At 47.2% G+C, this 23,647-nt stretch overlaps 1 protein-coding gene across 4 annotated transcripts in view; it reads left to right on the plus strand.

Moving 5' to 3' along the window:
- Positions 1–22,502, plus strand: part of LOC133353289 (olfactomedin-4-like) — a 34,916-nt gene extending 12,414 nt beyond the window's left edge. For 3 of the 4 annotated variants that reach the window (XM_061569402.1, XM_061569405.1, XM_061569404.1), the window contains 5 exons: positions 15,561–15,723; positions 16,177–16,335; positions 18,403–18,609; positions 20,198–20,369; positions 21,387–22,502. In XM_061569402.1, the coding sequence (XP_061425386.1) occupies positions 15,661–15,723; positions 16,177–16,335; positions 18,403–18,609; positions 20,198–20,369; positions 21,387–22,177 (1,392 nt within the window). In that variant the 5' untranslated portion in view covers positions 15,561–15,660 and the 3' untranslated portion in view covers positions 22,178–22,502. Of the gene's footprint in view, positions 1–15,489; positions 15,724–16,176; positions 16,336–18,402; positions 18,610–20,197; positions 20,370–21,386 lie in introns of all 4 variants that reach the window. The other variant, XM_061569403.1, reaches the window with a different exon arrangement.
- The last annotated feature ends 1,145 nt before the right edge of the window (positions 22,503–23,647 follow it).

Here is a 23,647-nt window from a genome sequence, read left to right on the forward strand (position 1 = left end):
TGGTTCTTTCGGTAAAGTCACGTAGAAGGGAAGTAATAAAATAAAAATAAAACATAATAAAATAATTCTCACGACGTTTCGGCCACAACGCAAGCAGCCGTCCTCAGGTGAAAACCAGGTCTGTCGGGGAGACAGCGTCTGAATGAAACAGCACACGAGCTTGGAGCATATATATAAGCTGGGTTGGAAGGGGGGGAAAGGGCGCTTCGACAAAATAATTTGCATATCAAGAGGAATTTAGCATATTTATGGGAAATGCAGGAATGTGATTAGTACTACATATGCTAATCACATTTATTTATCGACACATACACTGTTTTCCACCTATGTTCCGTTTGGAATTGATAAAAGATACCATAATGCCTCTACTTGATTACTGTGACATCGTTTATACATCAGCAACCAGTACTGTTCTGAAGAAGCTTGACTCAATATATCATTCGGCCTTAAGATTTGCAATGAACTGCCCATATACTGTAGGACCCACCACTGCGATCTCTACATTGAGTTAAACTTAACATCTCTTAATAATAGACGTCTTATGCATGAGATTATTTATTTACGATGTATTAACTAAAAAATCCACATTACCTCATGGATCTCCTTATTGTTTCGGAAAACAAATATGAGCTAAGATCTTCGCTCATTTACCAGTTTCGCATTCCTAATTGCCGTGCAAATATTGGAGAAAGATATTTTGCTATAGATGCCCCCAGGGTCTGGAATGCTATCACAAATAAACTCCAGCTTGGATCGTTACCAACAAGACGATCACTCAAAAATGCTCTCGAGTCGAACAACGATAGCTGGAACTGCTATCCTGTGGCCTGAAATAAAAAAATATAGCTATAGATGACCGACGTATGAACTTATTATGTATTTTGATTATAGTGCGCTGCTACTGCTATTGTTAATCCGGCTGTTATGGATTGACTTATGCAGCTAGCGAAGGATGCTAGGTTTCGTGATGTGTGTTGTGTGTGTCGCTATTGTAAACTTTTAATCACATTTGTTGGGAAAACTGTTACTTTGTTTATATAGCATTGTTTTAGTAAGTTTTAGAGAGGCTTGGTTTGGCCCGATTTTTTTTATTTAGTATAGATTTATAATTAATTTTTTTATCTGTATTGTATTATAATTGTTATTGGAATCATACATCGAAATGGAATTTTTTGCACTTTCTGTACACAGCATGGACGATTTGTTTTTTTTTCTGTAGGATTTTATTGTTTACGTATGTGATGTTCAGATTTGTGTACAATGAATTTTAGGTGTATCTTGTAATTTTATTGTTTGTTGCGGTTGAACCCAAATCAAGAGCCGAATGGCTCACAGGGTCAATCCTAATATATTAAACTGAAACTGAAACCCCGAGGTGGCCACTCGACCTCTGATATTATTAATTTTGGTCAACGGCAAGGCCTGGATCACCGACAAGCCTTCTGCTGGGTGAATTTAGGTAGATTGCGGCGTTTTAACAGCATGGGGATGTTATTCTGTATCCATGCAGTCATCGACTTACGAACACACTCAATTACGAACCAACTTCCACGATTTTTTTACATTTGAAGTATGGGAATTGACGGCAGGAACTTCTTGACGGGTAACACACTTTTATTAAATCCTTTAGGTATCACAATACAACGTGTGGTCTCTCTTCTTCCTCCGACACACTCCACTAATCTCGTGTAAGCTCTAGGCCTCTGGCTACACCCGATACACTTGACTCGTGTAGACCCTATGCCTCTGGCTACACACAATATACTCGACTCGTGTAAGCCCTATGCCTCTGGCTACACAATACACTCGACTCGTGTAAGCCCTATGCCCTGGCTACACATAGTACATTCGGCTCGTGTAGACCTATGGCTACACCCACTACACTCGCCTCTGGGTTACACAGAGTCCCGGTCCCCTTAGGACAGCGGGGCTAGGTACCGCAGGGCTCTAGGTCTTCATCCCCGTCTTCCTTCTTCGCTGGTTACACACTGCCCTTACGCCTGTGTGCATCCCCTTTTATAGCCCCTGCTCACGAGAGACGGAGCTGATGCGGCGTCGACGTGAGCGTCGTTCCTTAATGACCCAATCACGACGCACTCTCTCTACGATCCGCTTTCCCCAGCGCGTGTTAACATTACTCCACCAATCACACTGCGCTGCCACCTGATCACTCCCTCTCAGCGCGTCACCGCCCACAGCCAATCGGTACCCCGTAACCCACGACCCCGCGCTGACCCCTGATCCTCCACCGTCAGCGCGCGTCACCACCTACACAGCCAATCATCCCGCACTGTGCATACGATCCTTAATCCCAGCGCGTATCACCTCTACATCACCCCCTCCCACATAGCTTGCAGCCGGCCCGGCTGTTAACCTACAACACAACATAACGCAACGCAGTAATAAAGAACTCCACATCCCAGTGTGCCCCGTAACACAACAACAACAACATAACACAACCTTAAATATGAAGCAATATACAGCCCGACGAACAACACAATAAAAGCGAACACCGTAAAACGAACGCGCCAATTGTCACTGTGACCCACGCAGTGCCGAGGCGCTCCGGCTGCCTCGACTCCGCACGTGGTAGGTTACACAAAGTAGCGCGACCTAGCGCGAGTCCGTCTGGCCGGTCCGTCGTATGGAACGGGACGTTGGCGACCGTCCGGTGTCTCCGGCAGCTCTAGACGGCACGGGTCGGGCCTGGAAGGACCGGCCCCGCCGTGAAGATCCGGCCGCCGGTGGTCGGCAGCAGTCAGTTCCGAGACACCTGGGAGCGGATCAGGCGGAGACATGTGAGGAGCAGGCAAGGACAATTCCCCCTCAGGGTCGTCGGTCACGTCACATGCTCGGCCCTCACGACACAAGGGGAGGCCATACGGAGGCGAGAACGGTTTCAGTCGGGAGGGGTGGACGTACCAACGGCGTTTTCCCCATTTTATCTGAACGCACTGGGGGCGTGCCACCCGCACGACCTCCACGGGTCCCCGCCACGGCTTCAACAATTTAAGCGACGTGGCCAAAGGTGCCTGAGGGCAATGCAGCCAGGCCTTGTCACCTGGTTCCCAATTGTGCACGGACACCTTCCGTGCCCGCAACCGCTCGTTCGCAATTTGGCGAGCCCGCGAATTAAGCCGTGCGGCCTCCCTTGCCTCTGTCAGTTTATGAATATTAAATTTAATATGCTCTGCCAATTTAGAATTAGTTCGTGGTGCGGGCAGACCCAGCTGCGTTTCCATGGGCGGGTCGGCTTCCCGACCGTACATTAGAAAAAACGGGGAAAACCCCGTAGCTGCATGGGGGGCCATTCTATACGCGGCAAGGACCCCAGGGACCTGCAGGTCCCAATCAACATGCGACTCACACACCTGCTGGCACAGCATAGAGGTCAATGTCCTGTTAAGCCTCTCCACCATCCCGTCCGTCTGCGGGTGGTACGGGGAGGTACGCACCTTTTTGGTACCCAACAGGTTGCACACCTCCTGCAGTAATTTACTCGAAAAATTTTTCCCTTGGTCAGTCAGCAAGCGTTCGGGAGCCCCCTTGTCCAGGACGTAGCCCTGGACAAAGGCGTCCGTCACAGCCGCCGCCGACTGGTTGGCGAGTGGCCACGCCATAGGCCACCGGGTAAAATATTCGACCCCCACCAACAGGTACTTATTACCCCTAGGCGTGACCGGAAAGGGCCCCAGAATATCGAGTGCAACGAGCTCGTTAGTGCGCGAGACCTGAATAGATTGCAGCGGTGGATTAGCTGCCACGGGCGGTGGTTTCCGTCTGGCGCACTCAACACAACCCTTCAGAATATTCACCACGTCACCCCCCATTCCCGGCCAATAATAGTCACGCTGAAGCAGGGCAAGCGTTTTGTTAACTCCCAAATGCAAGAGGCGTTCGTGTGCGGCCAAGACAACCTTCCCCCTCACAGCAGAAGGCACCACAATCGCATGCCGCCGGGACAAACTGTCCCATCTCATCAACAGGCCCTGCTTAAGCTCGTAGGAGCCAGTTCGGTCGTGGCTACCTTCGGAACCCTCCGTCTTTCGGCGCAATGCCAGCAGGGAGCTGTCCGCCATTTGGAGACGGCCCCACTCAATCAACGACAGTGAGAGCAGCGAGTCCTGACCCCCTGGGGTAGCGGGACCATCCCCAATTGGTGTGCTCGCGGTCGCAACCAACGCCTCCCTACCTTCCGTAACCGGAGGTTTACAGCGCGCCGATCCCGATAAGCACGCACATTTGTGACAAGGCAACAACCGCGACAGGGCATCGGCATTCGTGTGTCGCAACCCTTTACGGTACGTAGTCGTGAACTGATAGTCCTGGAGGACTTCCAACCACCGCGACAATTGGCCCGAGGGCTGGGCAACCCGTAATGAATACTGGAGCGCCGCATGGTCCGTCCGGACCGTGAAATGACGACCATAGAGATATGGCCTGAATTGTTGTACAAAAAAAACAATGGCAAGTAGTTCACGACGGGTGACGCAGTAGCGCTGCTCTGCCGGCGACAACACCCTGCTACCATAGGCGACCACCCGTTCGACTCCTCCAACGACTTGGGACAGCACTCCCCCAATGCCCGTGTTGCTAGCATCCGTGTCTAGCAAGAAGGGACTCTCAAAGTCCGGATAGCACAAGGGTGGGGCCCTTACCAAGGCGTCCCGGAGGGAGCAGAATGCAGCCTCCTCCTCCGGTCCCCACCGGAACTTCACTCCTTTTGCCGTTAAAGCGTGCAAGGGCTTTGCAATGGTGGCGAAGTGCTCAACGAATCGGCGATAATACGAAGCAAAACCGATGAAACTGCGCACGTCTGACACTGACGTGGGCGTCGGCCACGAACTGACACAGTCCGTCTTCGCAGGATCGGTAGAAATCCCCGAAGAGTCGACAATGTGACCCAAGTACCTCACGGATTTACGAAAAAGATGGCATTTGGCCGGTTTAAACTTTAATTTAGCCGATCGCATTCGCAAGAACACCCCTCTCAATCGCTGGAGGTGTTCTTCGAACGTTTTACCGAAAACAATGACATCGTCAAGGTAAATGAGGCACGTCTCCCACTGCAAGCCCGACAAAACCAATTCCATAAGACGCTGAAACGTCGCAGGAGAGGAGTGAAGTCCCATGGGTAACCGGTTAAACTGAAACAGGCCCCCTGGAGTCCGGAATGCAGTCTTAGGCTTAGACTCCTCGTCGAGTGGCAACTGCCAAAATCCGGACAATAAATCAAGAGTCGAAAAGTATCGCGCACCGGACAATGCGTCGAGAGACTCGTCCATCCTGGGGAGCGGATACGCGTCGGCCACCGAGATCTTATTCAGGCGGCGGAAATCGACGCAAAATCGCAGGGACCCGTCCTGCTTTTTAACGAGCACAATAGGTGCTCCCCAAGGACTGGAAGAAGGCGAAATAATGTCGGCTTCCAGCATATCGTTAACTGCCGACTGAACATGTTCCTTCTCAGCAGGACTCAGTCGGAAGGGATTTTGCCTGACCGGTGCCGCATCGCCCGTTTCAATGTGGTGGCGTAGCAGGTCCGTGCATCCGATATCATACTTATGTTTACTGAAGACATCCGAAAATTCAATCAGCAACCCGCGCAACGCACCCAACTGTAGCGCTGACAAATCGTCAGAGTCCGCGCACAGCATATCAATCCAATCTAGGTCCTCCTTTGATGGTACGCTATTCGTGGGGCTCGGATCAGCCTGCGCAACCAGCCTCTCCTCCGCAGGGACCCGTGCCGCGTGAGCCAGCACGGTGCCCTGCTGAATGACGGCCGGCCGCGCCCCAGCGTTTAAAACCATGACAAACGGATCCCTGTCTGCCCCAACCAAAGTGTGAGCCACCGATAAATCGAGACCTCCAACAGCCCTATTAGAAGGACCCAAAAGCATGGCCTGTTCCGAGGCCTCCTTCCCCCATGGCTTCCGTAACCGGAGGGGAATCAACATTTGTGAACCCGGGGGCACGTGCACGGTCTGTGTTGCTAACGCCTGAATGGTAGCGCACGCCGTCCGAATTACATTAGGGCTCGTCAAAAATGAAATACGGCGACCCGATGGTAGTTCAATGCAACGCTGATCAATGAGAATTTTGATGGGCATTTTCGCCAAAAAATCAGTGCCCAATAGGCAAGGAACCACCAGGGAAGATGAAACGAAAACGGGTCCCGACAATTTGATATCACCAATGCAAATGGACGCCCTAATCTGACCGATAATGCCCAACGATCCCCCGTTAGCGGCGTAAAATGGCACATCCACCGGAAGAAGCGGACGACATTGTACCGGGAGAATATTATAAATGAGATCCGAAATAATAGTCGCCGATGCCCCCGTGTCCACTAACACCCTGACCTCGACCCCATCAATCGATCCGGTAACGACGGATGAACCCGCTGAGGCAGCCACTATTCTGTGCCCCAATTCCGACCATTTAATGTCTCCCCGGTCCCGGCCGAACCCCCCTCTCCGAACCGAATCCCCGAACTCTACTCGGCTCTCCCTCGTCGCAACGCGACGACCCATACGTGTCGAGTATGCGGGCCAAGCATGTGAGGTGCCGCGACTTGCCGGGGTTTGCAGTGATGACTTGGGGCCTTGGTCGTCGTCCAGCCGAGGTCCCATGGCGCGCTGACGTGGGGCGCGGCAACCGGAGGCCACGTGGCCACGAAGGCCGCAGTTATAGCAGGTGATGACAGTAGTCGGAGATCTCGGTTGCTCCAGCTTGCGGGCCGCTCGCAGAGGCGAACGACCCCCCGACCTCCAGTCCCCCGCTCGTCCCGCGATGAACGCGTCCTCTCGTGGGCTGACGACTTGGGGCACGGTGTCAACCGGACCCGGAGTTGAGGCCACGGCAGCGTTGCAGACGACCCCCTGCTTTCGTTGAAGGACCTCGTGCGCTTGCATGCTCGTGGCGACCCGTAATGAAGAAATATCGGTGTCGTCGGCCGTGTTGATGGGGACCCCCAGGTCCTGCGCCAACTTGAGCAGCTGCTCCAAAACCATCGCATCTTGGCCCTCCTCGTCCATACGAGGGAACGCGGCGTCAGCGAGAGCGAGCAACGCCGTGCGGTAGGCGAGCACGGTCTCCGTGTCCGCCTTCCGTCTTGCGTAGAAATGATGGCGGCACGCCGAGGGAGGACCGTAGACTTTGGCCATGAGAGCCAGCGCATCCTTGAGCGTGGAGCGGTCCGACCTGCGTGCGGACGTGAAGGCCGCGAGCGCGTTGTCGTCCAGCATGGCAGGCAGTGCCCGCAGTGCCGTAGCGTCGGACCAGGCGGACATCTCTTGATGCGCCAAAAATCTGCGCTGAAATTGGCTCCAATCCCCGCCTTCCGCCTTGAATGCTGACAACGTGGGAAGGCGCTGCTGAAAGATAAAGTCGTCCTCCTCCTCGTGCTTCCTCTCTGCCCCCCCGTCGGTGTGTAAGATGGCGGCCCCAGTGGCGGGTGTGTGATGGCGGTCCGCCGCGCGCGTTGGTGACGTCAGCGGCCGCGCATGGAGAACCGCTGCCACGTGGTGATGGCCGTTCCCGCCAAAAGTTGGAGCGGATGAAATGGCGGGAATCGCCAAATCGTTTTGGCGGGAATCTGCAGGGCGACCCTGTAGCACGTCGGCCGCCGTCCCCGCTCCTCCCGACGAGCTGATCTCCGCCAAGATGGACGCGGCGGCGAGCAGCAGCTCCGCCAGACGGGAGTGTGCCTCGCGAAGCACGGTGTCAGTCCCCCGTCGCTCGACCGGCGCCGTCGGTGGATCCTGCCCCGTGGGCAGCTCCTCTTCCTCACCCCCTGATGCCCGCTGGCCCGCGTCGTCGAGGTTGTCCTCGTGGTCAATCCCGTGGGTCCGACGGTTCCTCCTTGTATCCATGCTTGGAGGACCGTTTCACTTCTGACGCCAGTTGAAGTATGGGAATTGACGGCAGGAACTTCTTGACGGGTAACACACTTTTATTAAATCCTTTAGGTATCACAATACAACGTGTGGTCTCTCTTCTTCCTCCGACACACTCCACTAATCTCGTGTAAGCTCTAGGCCTCTGGCTACACCCGATACACTTGACTCGTGTAGACCCTATGCCTCTGGCTACACACAATATACTCGACTCGTGTAAGCCCTATGCCTCTGGCTACACAATACACTCGACTCGTGTAAGCCCTATGCCCTGGCTACACATAGTACATTCGGCTCGTGTAGACCTATGGCTACACCCACTACACTCGCCTCTGGGTTACACAGAGTCCCGGTCCCCTTAGGACAGCGGGGCTAGGTACCGCAGGGCTCTAGGTCTTCATCCCCGTCTTCCTTCTTCGCTGGTTACACACTGCCCTTACGCCTGTGTGCATCCCCTTTTATAGCCCCTGCTCACGAGAGACGGAGCTGATGCGGCGTCGACGTGAGCGTCGTTCCTTAATGACCCAATCACGACGCACTCTCTCTACGATCCGCTTTCCCCAGCGCGTGTTAACATTACTCCACCAATCACACTGCGCTGCCACCTGATCACTCCCTCTCAGCGCGTCACCGCCCACAGCCAATCGGTACCCCGTAACCCACGACCCCGCGCTGACCCCTGATCCTCCACCGTCAGCGCGCGTCACCACCTACACAGCCAATCATCCCGCACTGTGCATACGATCCTTAATCCCAGCGCGTATCACCTCTACACATTGATTTAAAACATGAACTTGCACTTTGTAAATTGAACCGCTGAACAAATATTTTGAGCGAGGCGATACTCCGTGAGATGTAATGTGTCAGCCTCACGCAGGGAGCGTTTCTGCACGTGTGTGCGTGCGTGTTTGTGTGTGTGCGCATGTGCCCCTGTGTGTGTATGTGCAGGGAGCGGTAGTGCAATGGTTAGTGCACTGCACTACAAACCCAGTGACCCGAGTTCGATTCCCGACTCACGACCAACACCAGTGACGATTATTTGAATGGGTCCTGGGCCTCCCCTAGATTGACTAAGCCTCAAACGCGTACCTGGTGCGGTGTATGTAAACATCGGCATTGCAGAATCCAAAGTGGCCGGGCATGGTCCTGCCCACTCACTCCCTCGTGTGCCGTGCCGGCCTTCATAGGCACTGCTTGCTAACCTATGAAGGCCGACACCCACGAGGGGATGGGTGGCCAGCACCACGCCCGGTTGCCGTTGTCTCCTGAGTCACAGCTGAAACTTGATCTCTAAAGTGCGAATGCTGTCAAACATCTGTCACCCATTTATTTTGCCTCTGCATTTTGGTGTTAAGACGGATGTTCTGTAATATCGACCATGAAACAAGATCCCGTATCCGTTCATTGTCATAGCCCTCCCTTTCTGCTACATGTGTAGTGACATAAGAAGGGTGGGGCTGCTGGGGGCTCTGGGACCCTGGGTGGGCCAGGCGCTTAAGCCTCTTGGCACCAGGCGTTGGGTTCCCAGGCGGGTCCAGACGCTTAAGCCTCTTGGCACCAGGCGTTGGGTTCCCAGACGCTTAAGCCTCTTGGCGCCGCCAACGGGGAGGGGCTGTGTGTGCTCTGTGGGATGCCTCGTTGAACCAGGCATAAAAGGGGAGCTCCCTGGACGATCAGGGCCCAGTCGGAGCTCAAGACCCAAGAACCAAGACCAGCCATCCGAGGACCCTGGGACGCTGTGAGAGCCAGTGGTGGGACTCTGGAACTCCCGACTCTACGACCTTGTGAGGGCGAGTTCCAGAGCGTAGCCAGAGTAGAGTATCTAGGCTGTGTACCTAGGCTGTAACATAGTATCAGGACTATTGGAGTGTTGGACTGTTGGAGAGTGTCGGGTTGTAATAAACAAGTTACCTCTACAAGTGTCTCCGGAACCCGTTACACATGAACAACTGTAGGTCACCACGCAATTCATAGAAACTTTGCAATACCGCTCCCCAGCCTATTAAACGAATGTCCGTGTGCGATATGGCAGTCTGCAGGGGTTCTGACCATTTTAAAGAAGGCAGTTGAAGGGCCTGTGGGTCTGGCCCCTTGCGTGAATGAAATTAACGGTGTTTGTAACCACGGCCAGCACATTTCCCATTTGCAATGTTTTACGACACAGTGCTTCCTGGTGTAAAATGCACTGCACACTGAAAAACTGATGGTCGGGATTGACGGTACCTATTTTTTCTTGGAACTCCCGACTCTACGACCTTGTGAGGGCGAGTTCCAGAGCGTAGCCAGAGTAGAGTATCTAGGCTGTGTACCTAGGCAGTAACATAGTATCAGGACTATTGGAGTGTTGGACTGTTGGAGAGTGTCGGGTTGTAATAAACAAGTTACCTCTACAAGTGTCTCCGGAACCCGTTACACATGAACAACTGTAGGTCACCACGCAATTCATAGAAACTTTGCAATACCGCTCCCCAGCCTATTAAACGAATGTCCGTGTGCGATATGGCAGTCTGCAGGGGTTCTGACCATTTTCAAGAAGGCAGTTGAAGGGCCTGTGGGTCTGGCCCCTTGCGTGAATGAAATTAACGGTGTTTGTAACCACGGCCAGCACATTTCCCATTTGCAATGTTTTACGACACAGTGCTTCCTGGTGTAAAATGCACTGCACACTGAAAAACTGATGGTCGGGATTGACGGTACCTAATTTTTTCTTGGAACTCCCGACTCTACGACCTTGTGAGGGCGAGTTCCAGAGCGTAGCCAGAGTAGAGTATCTTGGCTGTGTACCTAGGCTGTAACATAGTATCAGGACTATTGGAGTGTGGGACTGTTGGAGAGTGTCGGGTTGTAATAAACAAGTTACCTCTACAAGTGTCTCCGGAACCCGTTACACATGAACAACTGTAGGTCACCACGCAATTCATAGAAACTTTGCAATACCGCTCCCCAGCCTATTAAACGAATGTCCGTGTGCGATATGGCAGTCTTCAGGGGTTCTGACCATTTTCAAGAAGGCAGTTGAAGGGCCTGTGGGTCTGGCCCCTTGCGTGAATGAAATTAACGGTGTTTGTAACCACGGCCAGCACATTTCCCATTTGCAATGTTTTATGACACAGTGCTTCCTGGTGTAAAATGCACTGCACACTGAAAAACTGATGGTCGGGATTGACGGTACCTAATTTTTTCTTTGTGACAACTCTAGCTCTCTTACCCACCATGCATGGTGCTCCGTCTGCGGCCAAACTCATAGCTTTTGACCAGTCTACACCCAATCTGTCCATGGCACCCACCTAACTAGTGAATATATGTACAGCTGTGGTTTGGTGTCTTTCATGGGAACCACCTCTACAAACTCCACATATTTTGATCAACATCACAAATGAAAACTGTTAAGTTGTGCCACGTCAGTTAAATCCGTGCTTTCATCAATGGAAACCGAAAATGCATAAAATGACTGCGCGCTGTCCATAAGTTGCTCATTAATATTCTTCAATATATATCAATGACACTCTCAGCGACTGTTTCTGCAGAGGCTAATATTAGCAAAGGCCTGTTGCTTTTCTGGACATATTAAATCTGCATTGATAAACATGCATCTCTCGATTATGCCTCTGCAGAAACATTGTGCAGTTATAGAGCTAGCTTTAACTGACGCCTCACTTTCGTGAAGAGGGACTGCTGCTTTTTCAACGATTTCTCGAGTTCGTCAACTGTGTTGGCACGCATCTTCCCAGGGTATTTGTTGTATTTTTCTGCATAATTGGATTCACAATGTTTGGTTTTAATTAACCTCCACTAATAAATATGAATTCCTCCATTTTATTGGACAAATCTACACATCTTGTCTACCTTCCTTTTCTTTGATAACATAAGGCAATACGAATTATATCACAATGAAAAAATAATGATCTTTTTCCATACATTTTAACTTTGAATTTCAACCGGAGATTGAAATGGGGGATTTGGCGCGCTGTGCCTCAAATTCAAAATCTGAAAGCGTGGGAAAAAAAATAGATAAATTTCCGTTTAAATTTCAGGTTGAATTTAGGTAGAGGCTTTAAATATATGTATATAAGTAAGTTGTAGCATTTTTTAAATGGTTTGGGCCAGAGAAAGGGGCTTGGGGAGCCAGGTACAGCCCACAGGTCGTGTTTTTGACACCCCCGCCCGAGTGGCAATGTTTACACATCGCAACAGGTACTCATTTGAGGCTGAGCCGACCTCGGGGAAGCCCAAGACTGGTTAAGATAATCACTGGTGGTGGTGGCCGTGAGCGGGAATCGGAACTCGGGTTGCTGGCTTCGTAGCTCAGCACGTTAACCGCTACACTCACGCGGGGACAGGTAGATAACCCTTGATTAGAGTAAACACAAAATATCTAGACACAGCACGAGTGGGTTAGTTGGATACATTCCACTGTTCTGCTCACCGTATAAAACTGCACTAACCAGCGGCAGCCAGTCTACAAAATAGACAAGCCAACCCGAGTGATTGTGGTCACAGGTGAGAGAGAGCCAGTCTCTCGCCCGTGCCACTCCACCCATCGTACGTGCACAAGTAACCTGGCTGACCACATGACAATGAGTGACCCTGGCAACGGATCCTTGCCTCACGAGGTATGCAAAGATGCCACTTGGACACGTTAAATAATTTTATCTTCGCACACTTTTTTATTTTAGCAGGCAAAGCCCACTGAGCTGTATATTTATTTTTTCAGAAACGGTCTGGCCGCATATGATAGCTCAACGAAGTGGCTTACCATGTGGACATTTCTAGCAGTAAAATAGTTTAAGCGTAATGTTGATTCTAAAGGTGGAGGGAAAACCCAGAGGACCCAGAGGACACAAAGGCGCTTGTGTTCAGGGCACGTAATATGCCGATGAAACTCGCTGACAGTACAAGCGATTATCTTTGTTACGTCGAGGAGACATTGCGTATTTATTGTGTTATTTTGTAATTCGGTTCAAGGTGAGTTGGCTGCAGTTTTCAGCTTGGATGGGGATTAAGTACATATTGTAACACGGTAAGAATTGCACAATGGAACAAATGTAGTGTGTGTTAGGTTAAAAGTGTAACAATTGTAGAGGAAAACAACGTGAAATCTACATTTTAACGACAAAAATAAGCCACAACTTATTTAACATTAAAATGTAAAATATAAAGGATACTTTGACGGTCTGTATTATGAGCTTCAAACTCATTTATATTCAAAGTAACCAATCGGTGACTGATTAATGGATAGACTACACAGGTGTTCGGGACGGTGGCTGGGAACCTCAACACGCAGGATGTTAGGGCACACGGCAGCATTTTATTTATCAAACTGATGCCCTATTGTGCAGAATTACAGGGAAAATATTACGAAGGGAAACCCTGATTACCAAAAAAACTCATATTCACAAGGATTTTTATACACACATCTCCGAGTAAGATGGTTGGCTAGGTACGGTGCGAAAGAAGTTCAACATACATAAGTACAACATATTTTAGTCCATCGGCACGATTGGATTTTCAGACCAATATTATGTAGCAGCATTTGTTTAAACAAGCTAACTTTTGGACTGGTGTCGACCTTTCTCGTTCTCATCAGCAGAGTAAAACTTGATAAATTCAGCAGTATTGAAATCACTTCAAAAATTAACGTAACAAATTAATCATGCATTTCCAATCAGCACCCAGGAGAAGCTTTGTGATTTTGAAGGTGTGAGTCGAATAGCCACAGATTTAATGGTAAAACATAGGTGATATTTATAGTTTCCTGTAGCAAATCATCTCTTGTAGTTTAGAGTAACTTCGAATGGTTATCAATAAACACATTCCAGTGTACTTTAACACATTTAAAAATCGCAATGACAGCTTATAGAACGCATAATTATTGTTATTAAAGTCTATCACACGTGCCATCACAATTTCTCAACATTTTATAAAACGGCACCAGCCTCCAGGAGTGCAAAAATTGACGGACTCTATTCCACACGCAAACGTGTTACAACACTTATGCACAAGGTAATCTAAAGGGCACGATTGCAACATCTAGACATTAATCATTTATACTGTTGTTTGTTTTGTATTCTCATGAACCGGCGACACTGTTGGTTTGTAGAAGACAATCATGGATTGTGTCCGGTGATTAACCCTGAGCTAAATGTTCTTTTCAAATTCCATAGGCAAAGGGATTTGGGATGTTCATGGAATAGTGGGTAGTTATGGTTGCTCAGAATAGAATTACTCATGAATTTGCATGAAAGACTTCCAGAACATTATCCATTGCCCTGCTCACCGTTGCTTAAGTGTACCTCAAACGTGAAGTGCACACATTTGACTTACAATGTTTGTAGGGTTTTGTAACCAACATTTGTGTTCGGGTGAGGCCACGTGGTGGTAGTTTTATGCCAACCTGTGTGTCAGTGACACTCCCGCACCTGATAAGCCTGTCAGTTTTACACAAACATTGTTTCGATGTACCAGTGTATTTATCATGTCTTACTTAATACAGCTTCTTACCAGCGGCTTAGTACTGTGCTTGTCATGATTGAATTAAAATAATATAATTTTTCGCCCAAACTGCTTTGATCTTCATCAGGTAATGAACTCAGAAATTGAGTGGCTGCTTTAACCGACTGTTAGTAACGTATATTCATGAATGTGGGTATTAACAATTTTTAAGTATCTATTAAAACGTGAATTAATGAAGACGTGTACAACATACTGAAGAGCACAAAATGCCAAAGAAAACTAATTCTTATTATTAATAATTCACATCCTTTATCCACTGCTGGATGAAGGCTTCCCCATGCGTTATTGGCCATTGCGGTTGTTCAACCATGAAATCACTTAATATGCATTCCTATTATCACATCTTATTGATTTCGTTATATATATCCATAATATTTAATACGTTTATATTTTCAGTAAAACATTTTTTTTACAATTACTATTTGTATTACTATACAAAGTTGAATGTATCCAGTATTTTATATTCAGTATTACAGTATTAAAGATCGGATAAATGAATTTCAATCATTGACATTTACACATTTCATTAATCATTTAGATTAAGTCCCACTAGCTTCAGCAGAGATAGAAGCGATGAAATCTGCGTATGTGCAGGAGCTAGGCATATTGTTGCATAGTAGGACCATGAAGAGATGGCGTCTTGGAAAGGCCTTCATCCAGCAGTGGATAGATCATGACTGACGATATGCATTTTCAGGTTACACATAATGGAGGCCCATGAAGGCCCATGGAATATAAATTAAAGGGGTCTAGGAAGTAATGGAAAGTATAACTTGGAATTTCCACCCAACTTCATGGCAAGGGGAAGAGGATTTTTTTAAACTGCTCATTGTGCAGTTTGTCCTCAAATAGAAAGTAAAGAGAGTCATTACACAGTCTCTAAAAAGTAAACAAACTCAAACGATTAAATTAAGCCCGAACAGACAGCATTGTGTTCTTTAGGCAAATTGGGTATTACTTTCGGGGGGCATTTCGTAGAGACTGGCAGACATTCGATGAATCACCCTAGGGAACAAAAAGGACGTAGTAAACCATTAACTTATCTCCCATTTGTTTTACATGTGGATTTCCCCAGCACTCATTTAGATCTCAATGGAAAAAAAAAATCCATGGGGTAATTCCCCTGTGACGTCTGCCACTACACAGAGAACAAAGGGTGTTTGCATGGCATGAGAGTGGCACTCCCATAAATACGAGACCAGAGCACCTGGACACAACTACAGCTGAAGCTCATCCAGCAGTCACGATGAAGGCACTGCTCAGCGTCGTCCTCGGTCTTCTCTTCCAGGAGCTCGCTTGCTCCACTTATGTAAGCTACGCGCGCTGTTGCAGGCCAGGATCACTGTCTGACTGAATATATACTGGGTCACTGGTCGACTGGAGTAAGCATCTGCCAAGTAACTACAACCATAATAAGATCTATACTGGAATTGGTGCTGCTGTGTGTTATAATAGACCTGGTTGATATTAAGTGCGGGTTTCCTTAAAACTTTCTGGATGAACGATGGCTAATAGCTAATGATGACATGTTATGCATTCTACATGTATAATCTCCATCAGACATGATGTATCCACTGCTGGATGAAGGCTTCCCCAAGCCATCGCCATCTCTCGTGGTCTTGTAGTCTACTAAGCAAACTTAATGAATTTTGTATAAAATTTGGGAACAATGCCTCTTTAAATATTGCGGTGGATATGCAATTGTGATGTTTTAAAATATGCGAGTGTGCTGTGCTTTCACGTTGCGATCTTCGCTTCCAAGCTGGTCCCTGGCGCCTCCACTAACGGCTCCCGGGATGCGGAGGGCCAGTGCGTGTGTAACGTCTATCTGCCGGACCCCGTCTTCCCGGCCAACACGGTGGAGCAGCTGCAGCTCAGCACCCAGACGATTGCCACGGCCGTCACGGTGGAGTCACAGAAGGTGACCTCTTCTTATTTCACCAGGAGCTTAAACATTGCCCATTAAGCCAACATGAAACATGACTGTGTAGGTTTTCACGGTGGTGCTTGCATAACTCTCCGATGTGTTTTCAGGTCGTACCACGTGTTCTGCATGATGTCTGACGTTTTATGTGATGTTGCTCCACGTATTGCTAGCATGTTCAGGAATTTGATTCTAGAAGCCCACCATCATGCCAAACAAGATGCGTTCCAGCCCGAAAACACATTCAGCCCAACAACACACGTGGAAATCAACACGAAACATTAACTACCGGCGAAACGTTGTACTCGAATTGTAAATGTTGTGGGGTTACTCTCCAACACACCGGTGTACTGAACTTGTAATGAATTGGAATGTTTTTTACGTGAAAAACCTTACTAATCAGATGTGTTTAGTGGTAGCGGGATTAATGACATTTATTTTTACGCGATCTAACCCAAAAAATCATTTATTATGGATAACATGAAACAGTCTAATTCGGAAGGTGTCCTGGATGAAAACATCCAGGTCACTTTGCAAATCGAAAAAAAAGCAAAGTATCGATAACATCAATTTAACATCACAGTCATAAAAAATAACAATCTGCATAATGTATTAAATTAAACACTGAATAAAGTATGCAGCTTATTATTTAATTAGTCAGGATGAAAAAAACCAGTATGGATAGTAAGGCATGAGGACTTCATGTGTGGGGTGCCACGGTGGCGAGATGTTAACTACCTTGGCTGGTATACAGGAGGTCGTGGGTTCGAGCCCGACCCTGACGCCCATATATTTATAGTTTGCATGTTCTCCCCGTGGCGGCATGGATTTTTCTGTGGGTCCTCGGTTTTTTGCCTCTACATTTATAAACATCCGTTTAAGAGTATTTGGCTGCTATAAATTTCCACATGATGATAAGCCACTGGGTTTAGCTATCATTTCTGATGGCCAAGTCGCTTCTGAAAAAAATAGCTATATAGTTCAGTGGGCCTTTATCTGCTAAAATAAAAAAAATGTTTCTTGTTGCATGCCTCGAAAATACTATAACCCTTGTATCGTTACTTTCTGGAAGGTTATCAGTTCATGAATGCTTCGGTACACCGTGACAGACTTTCTATGCAACCATTAGTGATTATCCATGCAGCACAATGCTACAGTAATGCATTTTTAAATTGAGTTATCATATTGTGATGACAATTCCTGGAATCCCTGTAGAAGACCATCATTGCAGGCCTAAAAAATACCATACACTCTCTGGAAATTATCAGTCACCCGTTTCACACTGCAGAGGGCACGACAGTATTTCCCCAAGCAGTGCAGGATGAAGCTTGATGAGGGCCCAGGGCTGCTGCTACAGCTTTAGGGGCATCTCTCTATGTTCCATTTCTTCCAAACTCACGTTTTGTCAACACCCATAGCCCATGTCGACCTCTCCATTGTTATTCATCCCGGTTAATTCAGTCGTGAGTTTTTAACAATAATAATTTACACTTATAAAGCACGTGTCACCCAGAGGTCGCAAGGTACTGCACAGAGTTAAAAGCAAGCAAGTAAATAACTCACGCAATTCTAAAACCTAATATAAGCAGGTAGGCTCATGATTTAACCACAGGCATACATAAAATAGAATGTGGTTTGTAGAGCTAAATCAAAGTTTAAATTAGGAAACTAAATCTCTGTGAGTAATAGCCATTGAGGATTTGGCTGTAATGACTAAATTGTCTCTCGGGCTCATCATTGCGCTGTAGTGTTGTATTTGAGCCGTTCTAAAGCAATTCATATATTTGTGGGAGCCCAGGGCAGTATTTGATAACACCCGGGCATTAACCTGTCCTCAAAGATTCCTTGACGAATCAACCTTTAATTGCATGTATGTTTAACTTCTTTCACACCGTACCTTAGCCAACCGTGCTGTTATAGTCACGCTAAGTTTATATATATGACTACAGCACTGCCAACAACAGTCCCGTACATTTAATATAAATGGTTGTTTATTAAGTCAACACGTGTAAAAGATCGATTGAAATGCGTTGGAAGGAGATAATCTTCAAACTACGCCTGCAGGTGGCAGAGAACCACGCCACGCTGGTGCGCTACACGGCGCTGCTGCGGAACCTGACGGTGCGCGTGGAGCGAATGGAGCAGGGCCATGACCGCTACTCAGAGCTGGACTTTGAGCTGCTGCGGGTGGAGATCAGGGAGATGGAGCAGCTGGTGCAGCAGCTGAAGCTGGAGGTCTCCAGCGCCACGCTCGATCGTCTCCACCTCTCGGTGAGTCACGATTGTCAAAAAGGCACGCAATTGTTTCCATCAGGGGTGTTGTGTTATGGAAATGCTCGTGAAAATGTGTAAAAATACACACATGCTGACAAAAAACTACATTCCTTTGTCATTCCACTCTGGTCATGGGGGTTGTTCGATCATACTGTGCCTCCTAACCATACTTCATCGCCCTGGTCAGTGTGGGCTGGTGAGTCGGAGGGGAAGAGCATGGAGACAGAAACCGTGCATAAATCACTCCGATATTAAATGGCCTTTCTTAGTGAAATTGCTTGCAAAGGAATGAGGAATTGTTACTATGTTAAACCACAATGGTTTATTACATCACTGCTGTCCTGGAGATAATGTTTTAATGTCCTATGTCTAATTGCTATTAGGTTGTAGAAAGGGTGTCAGTTCTCAATACTCTTGGATATTTATTTACGTGTTCCACACATGTGCACTTTCTTCAATAAACATACTGCCCACCATTACAGGTCATACACGTGCTTAATTACAGAGCCTATGGTTGCAATTTCACAGGGTCGGGGGTTCCTATTTTAATGTACACAACAGGGGTAGGCAAGTGCCTAACACGTGACAGTGTAAAGACATGAGCATGTTAGTTAATGGAGTTTTCATGTAATTTGACAAGATGTGGGTGCCAGGATCACTGGGCCTGGGGTTCCTGGATGTATGGGGGGGTGGGGGTTAAAGGGTTCAGGGTTGCAGCTTCCAAGTATTATTCACCATTCACATATTTGAAAAAAAAGTGAATATCACGTTTACTGTATGATATAAAATACACTGGTAGGTTATGAAAACGAAACAAGATTTTTAATAAAAATACTTTGTTAGAGCTACCTGAGGTTATGATTAGAAGATTTTTTTCCTCCGAATGAAGTGTATTTTTAAAGAAACATATCAACGTATTAAAGATTGATTATACAAATGTAATCGTGCCTTATATATGAAAAGTCATTTTCTTTCAGAGAAGGAAGCGTAATACTGATTACTATTCATTGTTGTAAATGTTCAGTGCAGCAACTCATAACACAACTTGCTATGTAGCGGTGAATTTAGCAGTTTCACGTGAAGACATATGCAGGCAGCTCAATTAAAATATATCTGGACTGGAATTATAGTTTACTGCTTCTGCCTTAAAATAAGACACCACGTGAATATGGCTTATATGGATACAATGTTGCTGTTATCGCTTTGAGAGGGTTGTTCTCCTGGCACTCCAGTTCTCACATGGCAGAGCAGGAGGCAGGTCAAATGTCAGACAGAGCGAGGAAAACCAACTTTATGGGCGGGAATAGTGAGTGAGTGGGCGTGGCCATGTAAGAGTAGGTGGGGCTGATGGAGGGAGGGCCCTACCAGCTCAGCACATGTCCCATTTTAGTCTCCCAGACATTTGGTAGCCCTTCCCCTACAGTTGACTGTCACGTGCAACAATATTTTAGAAGTGTTTCTACTTCGCAAACAGAAGTCCTGAAATATTCATATCACTCATTGAAGATTTCTGTCGTATATAAATCTAAATTTTTTTTTATAACACTCATGATGCAATGTATTATAACTCCATCTTGGTCAACAGATCCAGAACGTCAGCGTGGTGGTGAACACGCTGGAGAGGTACGACAGGAACAACGTGCTGCTCATCCGACGCCAGGTGGACACTCTGCGCAAGCAGCTGCAGGACTGCCAAGAGGAGGCCTCTAATGCTGGCCAGCCCCCCGGCAGCAATCCTGGCCAGCAGCCCCCCATAGGTGAGTTCCATATATCAGTGGTTCTCTTCACCCTATACGTCCACTGCAGTAGATAGGGGTAGGGTTAAGTGCAATACAAGTGCAACTCAAATACAGCAGAAATACAATAATCGGTGATGCCATAATCCATAAATCCCTATAATTTGTGGATTATTGGCTGTTCGCAACCATTCCTGCATCCGTGGCACACCGTGTGAGATTGAATCCTCTTTTGTAGACAGCCAACCACGAACATTAGACGTGGCCATGGTTCTTCAGAGCTGCAGGAGTCGGAGCTGTTGGGAAATTCTGAGCTAAGCTCTTTTTTTACTTTGCATTTATTTGTTGCATCTGCACATCCTAGTTGTCCTTAATAGAAAATGTTGTTTGCATTTTTTTGACTTGTGTTAGATTTTTCTTTTACTGCTAAATCCCTCAATATCGACCCCATATGGCAGATTCCCCCCCTACCTCTTCTTCCAGACACAGGGTTGGACTTGTTTGGGTGGTGGTGGTGAGGGTTGTGGAGGGTGTGGGGGAAGTGTGCACAAAGCAATGGTAGTGACCAGGGACTTGTAGAGGTAGGGGTGGAGGTTGTGGAAGGGGGGTACACAGCAGTGGTAGTGGTGACCGGGGACAGCAGTGGGTATGGGTGGGTGGAAGCAGTCGGGGCGGGGTGGCTTCGCGATGACGACCAAAATCCCTCTTAGAGCAGCAATATAGCAATTGTGTGTCTAAAATGTCTCCCTATTAGTTTAGTGGAGTGTATATAAGTGGATTACCCTGGAAATATTAAAAAAGTTAAAGTAGTAAGATCTTGTGTGGCCCTGACTAAACAATCCTGGTGTTACACTCATCCATTGGTCGTGATGGACATTACCGATTCCTGTGGTGGCGACCTAGATTTAAGTTGTATATTTGTATTAATAAAACATTTTACGTGTTTGATCATTTTAAAATCATAATTAGAAATTTCAATGAACTTTTTCTCCTAATGGAAACGTAAAAAACATTTTCTAAAGTGTGTTTTCTTTGCAGGCTCATGCGTGCACGGTGGCTTGCAGAACGTCAGCACACCATATATTCACATTCTGAACATGCAAGGTGCAGCGTTCCAATATGGCGCCTTTGGGAAAGACCCACTCCCACTGAAGGGACGTGAGGATGTGTACTGGGTGATAACCAGCAATCAGGTTTACTTTACTGTGATGCAGATGTTTGCTAACTACCGGGCACTGCAGACGTATGTGCTGATGGAACAAAAGACCCTTTCTTGTGGATCTGATTGTGGTTATGGAATGGATGCAGTGATGTACAAAAATCACATGTTTTACAGATGCTCTACTGGTGTTTCTATTTGCAAATATAACCTGACAGCCTCCACTATTACCAGAGTAAATCTCCCCCAAGCGTCAGGAAGCAATTTGTATCCTTACCTGGGCTCTACCTATTCTGATATGGATTTCTCTGTGGATGAACAAGGTCTGTGGGTCATTTACTCAGTTGATGGGAAGTTGTCCCTTGCTTTACTTAATGATACTTCCCTTGCTGTTATCGGCAGCTGGACCACCACGCAGTACAAACCCTCGGTTAGCAATGGCTTCGTGGTGTGTGGAGTCCTGTACCTCACGCGCACTTCTAGCCTTAAAACTGAGGAGATCTACTTTGCATTTGACACCAAAACTAACCAAGAGAGGTTAATGAGCATCGTGATTTCGAAGCCCTTGGAAAAGATGAGCAGCCTTAACTACAACCCAGCTGATCACAAGCTGTACATATATAATCAGGGATATTTGGTTACTTATGATGTGACCTTTAAACCCATATAATTGATAACAATAATACGTAGTTCTTTAGGGCTTTCATTGTATGAGAGCTTCAACAAATAAATCTGTAGAGTATGATTGATAGTTGCCAAGGGCATATACTGCACCATGTAATATTTCAAATGAGCGTGCATCGGTTATTTGTTTGCCTCATTTCAAATATATGATGCTGCACCATTTGTAGACCTAGACAAACTCCTGGTGTGACATACATAGAAATGATATCAAACAAACGTTATGCTCCAATTATGACAACCCAATGCATGGATGCTGTGAATGTGGCATTGGTGTTTATTCAGTTCGGTATTTGTTGTTGTTAACGTCATTTAAACAGAAATAAAGAAAACATTTCTTGCGCAACTCGGGAGTTGGTCACCAACCAGTATGTTGAATTCTAGATTTAAAGCTTTCGTGACTGCAAGGCTTCATATTCTTAGGTTTTTTTCGGTAAAGTCACGTAGGTAAAAAAATTAAATTAATGAAAGTAAAATAAAAATAAAATAAAAATCACGACGTTTCGGAGGCAACACAAGCTTCCATCTTCAGGTGGAAACGTCACAGCACGATAGCTGTATCAAGTGAGAGAAATTCCAAGAACACAGTATTTGTATATATACTGGTTGAGGGTGGGAGGAGCCAAGGTAGGTCCTGAATATTATTTTTGTGAGGTTCGGTGCGGCTGAAGCACGCTGTTAGGAATGAGCCTTTGTTGTGTAAACTAGGTGCGGATGATGTAAAGGTGCGTGTAAAAGGGACAGCCTTTTTGTTATGTAGAGATGATGCGGCTGAAATCGCTGCCAGGAAATGAGTCTTTGTTGTGTATAATGGTTGACTGAGCCTATTATTATGTAGAGGTGGTGCGGCTTAAATCGCTGTCAGGAAATGAGTCTTTGTTGTGTAGAATGGTTGACTGAGCTCATTCTACACAACAAAGACTCATTTCCTGGCAGCGATTTCAGCCGCATCATCTCTACATAACAAAAAGGCTGTCCCTTTTACACGCACCTTTACATCATCCGCACCTAGTTTACCCAACAAAGGCTCATTCCTAACAGCGTGCTTCAGCCGCACCGAACCTCACAAAAATAATATTCAGGACCTACCTTGGCTCCTCCCACCCTCAACCAGTATATATACAAACTAGCATAAGTACCCGGCGTTGCCCGGGTGAAAAATATATTTCTTAATAACCTTACATATATACACAGATGGGCTGCTACCCCTGCCCCCCCCCCCCCAGCCACGATCTCCTCCGCCGCTGTGCAGTAATATGTACGGCCTATAGTGTGGTGGGGTGTCGAGGCCTAGTACCGTGCAGAGCCTCTGGCCTCGCCTAAATTGCCCACCCGGCTGAGGCTGGGTACCGGGGCCGTTACCCCCCCCCCCCCGCGCTACAATAATGCTGTCTAATCGCTATAATTTAATTATCTACCGACCCTATAATAGTAATTGCACACATTGGGGTGGCGGGGG

Source organism: Lethenteron reissneri, chromosome 43, assembly GCF_015708825.2.
Source record: "Lethenteron reissneri isolate LAM-NWPU_2019-01 chromosome 43, ASM1570882v1, whole genome shotgun sequence".
NCBI classification, from domain to species: Eukaryota; Metazoa; Chordata; class Hyperoartia; order Petromyzontiformes; family Petromyzontidae; genus Lethenteron; species Lethenteron reissneri.